Consider the following 12,022-nt stretch of genomic DNA (forward strand, 5'->3'; position numbering starts at 1 on the left):
CGTAGCCAAGACTTTTTTTCGAGGAGGGCTGATCAATTTTTGTAAAGTACAATTTAAGATTTTTGTAGCAATTATTTTCATTAAAAATTAAAATAATTTTTAAATTTTCTTGATATTTCGGGGGGGGGGGGGGGCTGCAGCCTCCTCAGCCCTTCCAAGGCTACGTCACTGGGATATTGTGATATTGTATTAATTTTTTTTACTATTATGAAGAATTTATTCGCGAAAATAAAACATTATTATTTATCAATTTTATTGCCTTTTGAAAGTATCTAAATTTTTCATTAAAATTACTTTACATAATAATATTATAACAAGAAATAAAAATAATTAATAAGAGCCAAAAGTCGACAATCCAATACGAAAACGTAGGAAAGCTAAGTAGGTACCTATACAGCGTTTCGCGCATGCATACGTAAATGCATAAAATCATAAACTTTGGAAAGATATAACTTCCAAAATAATGATTTGCAAGAATTTTTGAATTAGACTTTGTATTCAGTGCTTTAAAACATACATTTTGGAAAAATGGGAAGAAAAAAATCGAAAAATCGTGTGGGAACTAAACTGCATTTGTCGTTGTTAAATTGGTCTCTATTCAACAGAATTTAGATTTTTGTTAAATATTACGATTTCAGTTACAACCTCTATTTTATAAGCACATTTTAATTAAAAGAAATGTATTTTAGATGATTCAGCATTTTATGACTCTTCGCTAGAACACCAATTTATACCTACGCTAGAGATTATTTTTTACTTTTCATAATTTTGGATTTTTGTAAATGATATTTACAATTCATATTACACAGTCGTGGCTATCCTATAATAGAGGTGGATGGGGTGGGTTGTGTATGTAATTTTTTGTAAGCCAATAATACGATAATACTTTGGAAATTTGTAATATTTTAATAGTATAATGGTAAATATTTTTACCATTTATTGAGGGTGGGTGATTACTTCTTATGTTTCGCTATACCTATATTTTTAAGGATAGCCGTCACTGATACTACCTACTACCTAATTAAAATTCATTAACTCGTTAAATGGACCGATTATACATCTGCAATCCTAAATCTCAATCGACATTTAGAGGTTAAGGTGTTTAGAGTTAGTCAAAATATCGTCTTAAAATAATCTAATATTCTTTTAAATTTATTTTTTAATAGTCAAATAGTAATAAAATATAATATCGATTTATCAAACACAAATAATATATATTCGAGTACATTCTTGCCGCTAACTTAACCTATATCATACCAATCAATTGTGTCAGAGACCTTAGTTCGTTAGAAAAATCAATATGACCAATAATAATATGCACTACCCAATATTGGCAATATTGTTTGTTGTTGTATTTCTTTACTTTATCATGAAAAAAACGACATCGGGTCGTTATTTGTGACGCCACCGCTCCTCCGGCGACGACCGAACGGCGACGACGAGTGCCGGTTTGTACAAGTAGTATGAGGGAGTAGTGGTAATAACGATTAACGGCGTTCTTCAGATCATCCAACAACCAACAGTCGATGCCCAAACTACAAACAACGATAGCAACTAGTAACGACAACGGAAACGGACGACAGACAACACAGGCAGCCATCAAGTGTCTTTGAGTATTGTTGTTTTAAAATTATCCAGTATTATTATTTTGTTTCTACGGCCAACGCGTCACCATCATGTCGACACATGCGTCTGGGAAACTCATCATAGTGTCTAACAGGCTTCCGTTCGTTCTCAAAAAAAATGAGCTAACGCTAAAATGGGAAAGAAAAGCCAGGTATGAATGAGAATAGGTTTTAGTAATTTATGTATAATAAAATAAATTATGTACGGATAATAATAGTACCGCGTGTTTTATCTCGTTTGTTGTTACTTCTAGTTGACACTTGTTGAGCAAAAAACCGACAACAAACATGATAAGTACTTTGTGTGTGTGTGTGTGGGCGTGTGTTTACAACATTTGTTCAGCGTCGTTTGTACACCACACGTTGTTTATAAGTTATAAATTATAACTATTTTTAAGATCACGCATCGCCTGCATTGGCTAAATTACTTGACTTTTTACTTTTTTTTTATTCCAAATTAATTTACGATGCTCGAAATGATCGATATTGGCAAAACACATTATATACTCTAGAAATGATGTTGTAATTTTTTTAAACTTACAGTTCCTTATCGTAAACACGATTTTAGATCCAGTTTATTTGCCATCGTAATTGTAATCACACTCATAACATTGTTTTAATAAATTATCTGTTGTCCGATGATATTAATGATATAACATAAATTACTAATTTATTAGTCATCTATCTTAATTGCTATGGAGCATATGCAATTAGAAAAGAGATGAATATGTAATATGTTTATTTTAACTAAATTTGTATACTTAAATCACATTAAAATATGTTTTAATTACTTTACAGTTAATCGTTATTAGTAGGATTTGTAACTTTGCAATTGCATATTTTTTATAAGGTATAAAACTAATAAGATATATTGCTAAGGCTCACTTCTTTAGGAGAGAGATCGGAGTGCATCTAAAATTCAGTAAAAAAGTACATCAAATAAGAGTAGTCTCAACTTTGTAATTTCAATGTGAACTTAAAGATAAAGTTCAACGCCCACATAAAATCAGAGTTTGTATTGTTGATTTTTATATACAAAATTACTAATTACACTTTATATATCTAATAAGGGCACTGCTAGCTAAAAAGGTTGGCAACTGTACCCAAAGTATGTTCCGCACAACCTTAGGGTTCGGTGGATCAATCTCAAGGGTTCCGCCAGATGTATGTGATTATTGAAAAAATTATTTTATATTATATTTGAATTATTTATATTATTAAAACTTATTATTTAAAAAAGGGGGCTTCCTCGAAACAAACTATTTCTTAAGGGTGTCGTAGTCGTAAAAATTTGGGAACCGCTGCTCTAGAATAATAACATCTTTTTAAGATATATTATTAATAATAATATAATATATTATATATATATAAGATATTATCTTGAAATAATTTATTACTGTTTTATAAGCCAATGAGTAATTTATAAATTGAATCAAAGTTATGTTGAAATAAATTTATTTTGATTTATTTAGGTTTAATTTTAGTACATTTTTTCAAACCAGAAATTAATTTTATTTATTATAATATTTGAATTTAATAGTGAATCAATTATTTTATCTTGAAATATTTTATCTAAATAGCCATACTATCAATATCATTATATCAAAATTAAATAAACCATTTATGTAAATAGTATTTAATAAAAAAAAATAAGAGATCCTTGAACATAGTCAGAGTTTGATTAATTTATTTGGATAAGGTGAAGCTCGGCCTTAATTTTTCATAATTCCAATATTTACACAAATATAATGTCTTTTATTAAAAAAAAATTCTTTCTTTTTAAAAGTGTAAAATTAAAATAATTCTTTATAGATAAGTAGTATATTCTAGATAATATTAATTTAAATTACAAACTAATAGTTTGAAACTATATTTTTTGATTGTTATCATTTAAAACCATAAATATAAGGATTTTATTGTATTGATGTATGCTATAATTTTTATTTTGTACTTATTAAAGATTGTCAATTTCAAAACATTGAGAACATAATGTTATGAATTATTGTTTAACATTTAAATATTTTAATTTTAGTGCTGGCGGGTTAGTCACTGCTGTAGCACCTGTTGTGATTCAAGGAAATGGAATATGGATTGGATGGGCTGGTGTTCATTTAGAGGAAGGTGAAAAGATACCAGAATCAGATCCTAATGATAAAACACCTACTGCAGGATTACTTTCTGATAGAGTTGGTTATTTAATTTCATAGAGTTTAATTAATAAATTAATTTAAACAACTTATAATGTTACTTTTAAGGTTATACCGGTTGATTTTGATCCTCAAATATTTGATAGTTATTATAACGGTTGCTGTAATGGAACATTTTGGCCACTATTTCATTCAATGCCTGATAGAGCACAATTTTCTGCTGATTCTTGGAAAGTAATAATAGATACAAACAGAAATTAAAAATATTGTAATCAAACTAATCTAAATTGTTTTGTGCTTGTGTTTAAAGTCATATTGTGTGGTCAATAAAGAATTTGCATCAAAAACAGTAGGTGCCTTGGAAAATTTATCAAGAGTCGATACAGATTCTGGAACACCTCTTGTTTGGTTACATGATTATCATCTTATGTTGGCTGCCAATAGCATAAGAAATGTAAAATTAAATATTGTATATATAAGTACATAAATATCATTTAGTAAAAAGGATGTGACATTTTTTTTTAATATCACAGTACAACCAAATTAATTTATACTATTTCTGAAGTTCAAACAATTTACCTAATATAAGAGTTTAGATTTAGAATTAAATTTTTATATAAATGTACAGCAGATTTTATCAGGTAAATATTGGAAATTATGTTAAAATATAAAATCTTATTTTTAAACAAAAATTTTAAAAAACTTATTATAAAAAAATATTAGGTATATTGATATTATGAAAAATAGTCGCATAATTCTTTTGAAAATGCAGTTAATATAAAAATACTTTTAAACATTCAAGCAATTTAAATAAAACAAGAAATAAAATGTTATAAATTATTTTAGGTGGCAGATGAAAAAAATTTGAGATTTAAATTAGGATTTTTCCTTCATATACCATTTCCTCCATGGGATATTTTTAGGTTGTTTCCATGGGCTGATGAAATTCTTCAAGGAATGTTGGGTATGGACAATGTACTTATCTAATTATAATTATATTAAAAACTTATATTTGTTTTTAATTTAAAGGTTGTGATATGATTGGTTTTCATATTGAAGACTATTGTTTAAATTTTGTGGATTGCTGTCAGCGGAGATTAGGTTGTCGAGTAGATCGTAAAAATTTACTAGTTGAACATGGTGGTCGCACGGTACGTATTCGTCCATTGCCAATTGGTATACCATTTGATCGATTTGTAGAAATGGCCAAGCAAGCACCCACAGTTATAAGTACATCATTACAATTGGTGCTTGGTGTTGATAGATTGGATTATACTAAAGGATTAGTACACAGACTTAAGGCTTTTGAATTATTATTGGAACGATATCCACAGCATAAGGGTAAAGTAGCACTTATGCAAATTGCTGTTCCATCACGCACTGATGTTAAGGAATATCAGGATCTTAAAGAGGAAATGGACCAGCTTGTTGGTCGAATAAATGGAAGATTTTCAACTCCTAATTGGTCACCAATTAGATATATTTATGGGTGTGTCAATCAAAATGATTTGGCAGCTTTCTATCGTGACTCGGCTGTAGCTATGGTTACACCACTTCGAGATGGCATGAATTTAGTAGCCAAAGAGTTTGTTGCTTGTCAAATTAAAGAACCTCCTGGTGTTCTTATTGTATCACCATTTGCTGGAGCCGGTGAAATGATGAATGAAGCTTTAATTTGTAATCCATATGAATTAGTTGAGGCAGCTGATACATTGCACAGAGCATTGACTATGCCTGAAGATGAAAGAGTGTTAAGAATGCGGTGTTTGAGACGTAGAGAAAAAGTGCATAATGTTGATTTTTGGATGCGATCATTTCTTAAAGCAATGGGAACTCTAATATTTGAAGACGGAGATGATGTTTTGCCAACTACTATGCAACCAGTCACTTTACAAGACTTTGATGATTATTTGTCTAAGTAAATATTAGTTTTATAATTATATTATATTGTGTATAATATATTTTATTTTATTATTTGTATTATAGATATATTGGTAACACAAACAAACTTACATTATTATTGGATTATGATGGTACACTAGCTCCATTAGCTCCTCACCCAGACCTAGCTATATTACCTTTAGAAACTAAAGGTGTTCTAGAAAGATTAGCTAATATGTCTGATGTTTACATAGCTATTATTTCTGGCAGAAATGTTCACAATGTTAAAGATATGGTTTGTTATTAAATATTAAATTGCCTAATATATACAACAAAATAAATTAAATTATTTTTATTTACAAAAACATTAGGTTGGTATTGAGGGTTTGACTTATGCTGGTAATCATGGACTGGAAATTCTTCATCCAGATGGGAGTAGGTTTATGCATCCAATGCCTATAGAATATGTAGAGAAAGTTGGTGATCTATTAAAAGTGCTTCAAGAAAAAGTAAATATAGAGTAATTATCATTAAGTTACATACTTATTTAATTTGATTTTAAGGTTTGCAAAGACGGTGCTTGGGTAGAAAATAAAGGTACTTTATTGACATTCCATTATCGTGAAGTGCCTGTTGATATTCGACCTGAACTTATATCTACAGCACAACATCTCATTGAAGAAGCTGGATTCAAGGCAGGTCAGGCTCATTGTGCCATTGAAGCCAAACCTCCAGTACAATGGAATAAAGGACGCGCATCTTTGTATATATTACGTTCAGCCTTTGGTTTAGATTGGGGTGAACGGACACGCATTATTTATGCAGGAGATGATGTAACTGATGAAGATGCAATGCAGGTGGTTTCTATTTATCTTAAAATAAAAAATACATTTACCTAATTGTATTTAAATATTATTTAAAAGGCATTAAAAGGTATGGCAGCAACTTTCAGAGTAGCCCAGTCTCAAATAGTTAAGACTTCAGCTGAACGTCGTTTGCCAAGCACAGATTCTGTGTTAACTATGTTGAAATGGATTGAAAGACATTTTGGTAAACGACTGCCTCGTGAAAATAGTGTTGGTAATTTAAGCAATAATCTACAGATGTCGTTGGGAGAAATTGAAATGGAGCTCAGTATGCCAGAAGAAAAATGTCCATAATAAACTCCCAAATATATTTATGTATTAAATCTTAAGTTAGATATTCCTCATTCAATTTCTTATCTTTTATATTTTAATAAACAGACATAGCTATATTTATATTTATTAAAAACACTTAAATAGTAATAAATGAGTTGGCATATAGAAAAAGTGAAACCAATTATTGTTTTAATAAAAAGAAAAAACCTTCTAGAATAACATACAAGGAAAACTTAAATTAAAAATAATATTAAACATTGTACCATCAAAAAAATTGTGCCATTATCAAAAATATTATTTTTAATTTGTTAATTTTTATGAAAATCTTTTTTTTCTTAGATTTAAGACCTCAATATAATATTTATAATTTTATATCATATTATTTTGAAAGAAGATAATGGGTTCCACTAAACATGTTTGTGTGGGAATCAAATAGTTAACAATTTGAAGAGTATAGTTAATACAATTCAATAATTTCAAACATTTTTTTCTATATTTATATATTATGTAATATTTTGTAGGTTTAAAATTCTGTAGTTAAATAACTAAAGTTATACAACTAAAATTATCAACATTTCTAACATAATAAATATAATAAGTAATCCTATCCATTTATTATAACTAATTATTTTATTTTGTAATAACATATTTTTTTAAAAAAAATTTAAGTTAATTTCTACCAAGAGTTTAAAATAAATTTTTTACTGGTAGTCATATTGTAATATTGTATTAGTATTTAGTATTTTGTGTAATACTTATACATTTTATTTGCATTATATACTTAGTACATTATTTATTGATTTAGCCCACTGTAGTTATATGTTTTAATATACATGTAAAATTAAAATAATAATATACATTTATAATAAATATATGTATTGGTTTATAATTTATTGTTTTTAATATTAATTTTATGCTGCTGAGAAGATAAGTAATATATTACTACTTATTTGTTTAAAATTACAAGTATCTGTTCGCTCCTTCAATATTAAAATAAATCCTTTACAGATGTAGATTTTAGTGTGTATCAAATACCTCTAATATATGACAAATGTGGTTGTTTTTAATCTGATCAGTTAACATTTGATAATCATTTTTATTCTAATATAAAAATTAAATTATTAAAAAGTTATAGTATAAATAGTTATTTATGTTGAATTGTTTGAAATAATATTACAATTAGGACTGTTCATTTTTTTTATTTTTCATAACTGTTATTCACTTTATTTTTTACTTGAATATTTTATTGATTACTTATAAATTTATATTTTCAATCAATTTTTTTTAAACAAAAGTTTTAAGAGTCCAATTATCCTTTTCTATTATCCTTAGGATATTCCATACCATTGAACTCCAACATATTAATGAATTGAGAACATGACATATTTTAATGGCAATCTAAGATTATTCTTATACTATTTTAAGTGAGAAGCACTTAATAGTTTATTGTTTGTGATCATTTATACCACTGAATAATAATAATACAAACAATTTTATTCACAATTCATTACAAGAACTTCTTTGTTACGTTCAAAATATGAAAATAATTTATCTAGGGCTTAATAAGTTCATAAATTATGCAATTATGGTTATACATAGGTAATTTTTATAGGAATAGTTAATTGTAATAAGTGAAACATTTTTTTCCAGTCATCCTGGCTGTGATTTTTTTTATTTAAATATAAATGGTAAATATTAAATAAAATAATGAAAATAATTTGTATATAATAAATAAAGCTTGTGTTATTTATTAAGAAACAAAGGATTTATAATACATTTTTTGGTCGTTAATAAATAAATAAATAAATTGAGAACAACGGTCTTCAGTAAATGATGCCCAATAATCACTAAGCATGTTCTTTGACTAACTAAATAGATACCCTCTCCAAAGCCATACTAGTTGCCTTTTTACTCATCAATTTATTTGCTATTACTTTTAAAATTGGAAATATTTAGATACCATCGTGTAACTGAACTTAGTTCATAATCAATTTTTGGCAGATTAAAATATTATGCATGTATTTTATTTTATTTAAACTATACATGTACAATATAAATAGGTATTTAATAAAAAGCACAAATATATACATATTATATTATTAAATAACAAACTATAAATACATACATCAAAAATATAGAAATAAGTAAAATAAAACTTGTTAGCTAGAGTATAATATTGGCTTGTACAGTTGCACTAATTCCAATATTATTTTAAATTTAACATTATTTATTTGTAATTTCTACATATAGGTACTATATTGGTATTGTATTTATTTAGTTAGTTATTATAATATAATATAAAATATAGTAATATAATTTATATTTGTTTATTCTTTTTACAATATTATGCTTATATTATTTATAAAATTATATATTAAAATATTAAATAATATATAAGTATGCACTAAAATAATTCACTGAGATAATAGGCTCGTGACATAATTTTTAAGTTGAAAATTCATAAAATGTTTGTGATTTATTTATACCTATGGTTAAAAAACCCAATACAAGGTTCTGCATAAGTTTTCCTTCAAATAACTAAAATAAAACTTCAGTGTTAATATAGAAAACATTTTATAAGCATATAAAATTTAAATTTTTACGAAATCGCATAAAATAACGATACATTATCATTATTATCTTAAAACGATTTAAGATATTTGTTATTATTCAAAAAGTTTAAGTTGTAGAAACTTGAAACTTTCACCAGTAGTTGAGATTGGCATTTTCTTTATATAATTTTCTTTTCAAAATATTTCACTAATTTTTATGTTAAATATAGATTATAGGCGTTAAATATTCGATTTTTCTAACTTTACAGTATGGAAATATGCAACCGTCCTAAATCCTGTGTTGTCTCCGTCTTATACACGTACGACATGGCAAATTTTCGTTCACCAGTTTCAGTATTGTATTGTTAGTTTTGATATTAAAGTGAATTGACCTATTATAAAATTTAAAGGTAAGATTATTATCCAGGGCCCCCCACGTAGCTTTTTAATGTTATTATTATTTTTAAGTAAGATGATCTTTTTGAAACTGTACATTTTAAAATTATCATAAACTCATAACTGTTAGATCCTTGCAGATAACGATTACTTGTAAAAGATCTTTTTCTGTAATTGCGAAGAGTGAAGCATTGGTTTCGAACAAGCATACAACAAAATCGTTTTAAAAATCTAGCTTCAATATATTATATTGAAAGAGAAATTACCAATAACATAAATACTGAAAACATTTTAAACAATTTTACATTAATTAATAGCAGAAAAATGAATTTATTATAACAATATAATGAGTATTATGATATTATATACTATATTACTATTTTTTTTCTGTATAATAATTTTACTTATCAAAAATAATGGGGGGCTCTTATGTTGTACTATAGGTTTTAACACTCCCATACATTTTTCCCTAGTTGCACCTATGACAATGATACCTGTCATTGCATTCAAATTTAACACATCCATAACAGTGACCTACTCGACACCTAAAGCACAGGAGAACGGTATCCACTTTTTATGTTTTTAAGTCATTTTTATATAAGAATGAATAAAATATTATAAAAATTAAAATATATTAATTATTATTTATTTTGCCTTGTCGCATTATACTTCTATTTTTATTATTTGTTATATTTTTACCGATCCGATAAGTATAAAGCAATCGACACTTAGTTCATCGACTACGTAAACAGGTCGTTGTTTTAAAACAACATCCTTTAATGACATTGTTGCGTGTGAACATAATAGGTAGTGTGATAAGTATGTACATAATTTGTTTTTCTGTGATATCGTTTCTTAACAAATGATAAAATGCTTTTGAACAACTTTATCTTAAAAATTAAGAGACAACATAACCTTGTCTTAGCCGCCCGGGATCTATGTGTTAGTTGTAAATTATAATTAGTGAGAGTGAAATGCAATGCGGGTACCGACTGGAGACGCCGACAGAATATGCCACTCTCATACGCGCATGCACATGTCAATAATTCGATAACAATAAAAGCTCACTGTACGATTTTTACGTAAGTTTGGTTCTGTATAGGAGCCATTTTACCGCCAATGTTTGGCACAACTACAAAAACCAAAAGGCACTGGTTATCATTTACTATCTTCTGTATATATAAAAAAGTAATCTGACTGACTGATCCATCAACGTACAGCTCAAACCATTGGACGGATCGAGCTGAAACTTGTCATACAGATAGTTATTATGTCGTAAGCATCCGCGTAGAAAGGATTATTGAACATTTACCCGTAAGGGGTTAAAAAAGAAAAAAGGTTATAAAAATTGAAAACGTTTATTTTGTTCTGATTTTTTTTTAAATTAAGTATATACATTATACATACTCTAGAAAACTGTTTTTTACATGGGCAGCTCAACGTAGCTTTTTCTCACACGTAAGCTCACCCAGTAGCTTGGTGATTTTGGCTCCTACTATTAGATCAGCGAATAATATTATTTGCAAAGAAGAATATTTTGAATAACTATTAGTAAAACATTTATTTTAAACTTTCATTGCTAAAACTTATGGCAAACGAAGTTACGGCCAAAAGCTATAACTAATAGAATAGGTTATGATAATAATAAATTTGTGTTAATAACTAATTAATATGCATAAAATATTATTTCAACAATTTCAATTAAATTTTATTTAAATAGAATAAACAATATTTAATTTTGCTGGATTGCATACATTTTTATACTTAAACAGTTAAACCCGACAACGACAGGTAACTCGGCTATATTATTTTATAAGAGGTCCGTAATTTGCCATTATACCACTTGGCACAAGTTCGAGAGACGCTGGTTAACCCATGTTCGAAATTAAATTGGTATTATCCGTGGTAAGTCAGTATTGAATCAACACCGGATGCCAGTAATAGTTTTCTAGCACTAGTGTATAGTATACTGAATAACAATAGGTATATGACGGTATATCAAGTACTAGCATGGGTGTCGGCGTAAGCCGGACCGGATTTAGGGGAGGGCAATCGGGGCGACAACCCCGGAGCCACCACAACAGTGACTTCAGAAAAAAATATTTCAAATTACAAATGCACTGTCATCATCCTGCCGTACCATCAAAAGTGGCCAATAGGATAAAATTTAACAAATTTAACACTGATAGCCGATAAACTTACCAACGGTTTTTCGCCGAAAAAAGCTCGGTAGGTTCCGTTTGTTAACACTTAAATTTAATTTCTTGTTTCCGATTATAATT

General features: G+C 27.7%; 1 protein-coding gene across 2 annotated transcripts; it reads left to right on the forward strand.

Annotated features, from left to right (window-relative positions):
- Nucleotides 1-1,436: 1,436 nt before the first annotated feature.
- LOC113555590 (alpha,alpha-trehalose-phosphate synthase [UDP-forming]-like) lies at nucleotides 1,437-7,061 on the forward strand. 2 transcript variants are annotated; one of them, XM_026960036.1, is made up of 11 exons: nucleotides 1,437-1,777; nucleotides 3,658-3,811; nucleotides 3,881-4,006; nucleotides 4,083-4,226; nucleotides 4,619-4,736; nucleotides 4,802-5,690; nucleotides 5,759-5,948; nucleotides 6,025-6,162; nucleotides 6,217-6,250; nucleotides 6,317-6,510; nucleotides 6,577-7,061. In XM_026960036.1, exons 1-11 carry the CDS (start codon nucleotides 1,677-1,679, stop codon nucleotides 6,811-6,813), a joined length of 2,325 nt encoding a protein of 774 aa, XP_026815837.1. In that variant the 5' UTR covers nucleotides 1,437-1,676; the 3' UTR covers nucleotides 6,814-7,061. The 2 variants fall into 2 exon arrangements, with proteins under 2 accessions (XP_026815837.1, XP_026815836.1); XM_026960035.1 differs by having other exon boundaries at nucleotides 1,677-1,777; nucleotides 6,217-6,510.
- The last annotated feature ends 4,961 nt before the right edge of the window (nucleotides 7,062-12,022 follow it).

Source organism: Rhopalosiphum maidis, chromosome 3 (assembly GCF_003676215.2).
Source record: "Rhopalosiphum maidis isolate BTI-1 chromosome 3, ASM367621v3, whole genome shotgun sequence".
In the NCBI taxonomy this organism is placed as follows: Eukaryota; Metazoa; Arthropoda; class Insecta; order Hemiptera; family Aphididae; genus Rhopalosiphum; species Rhopalosiphum maidis.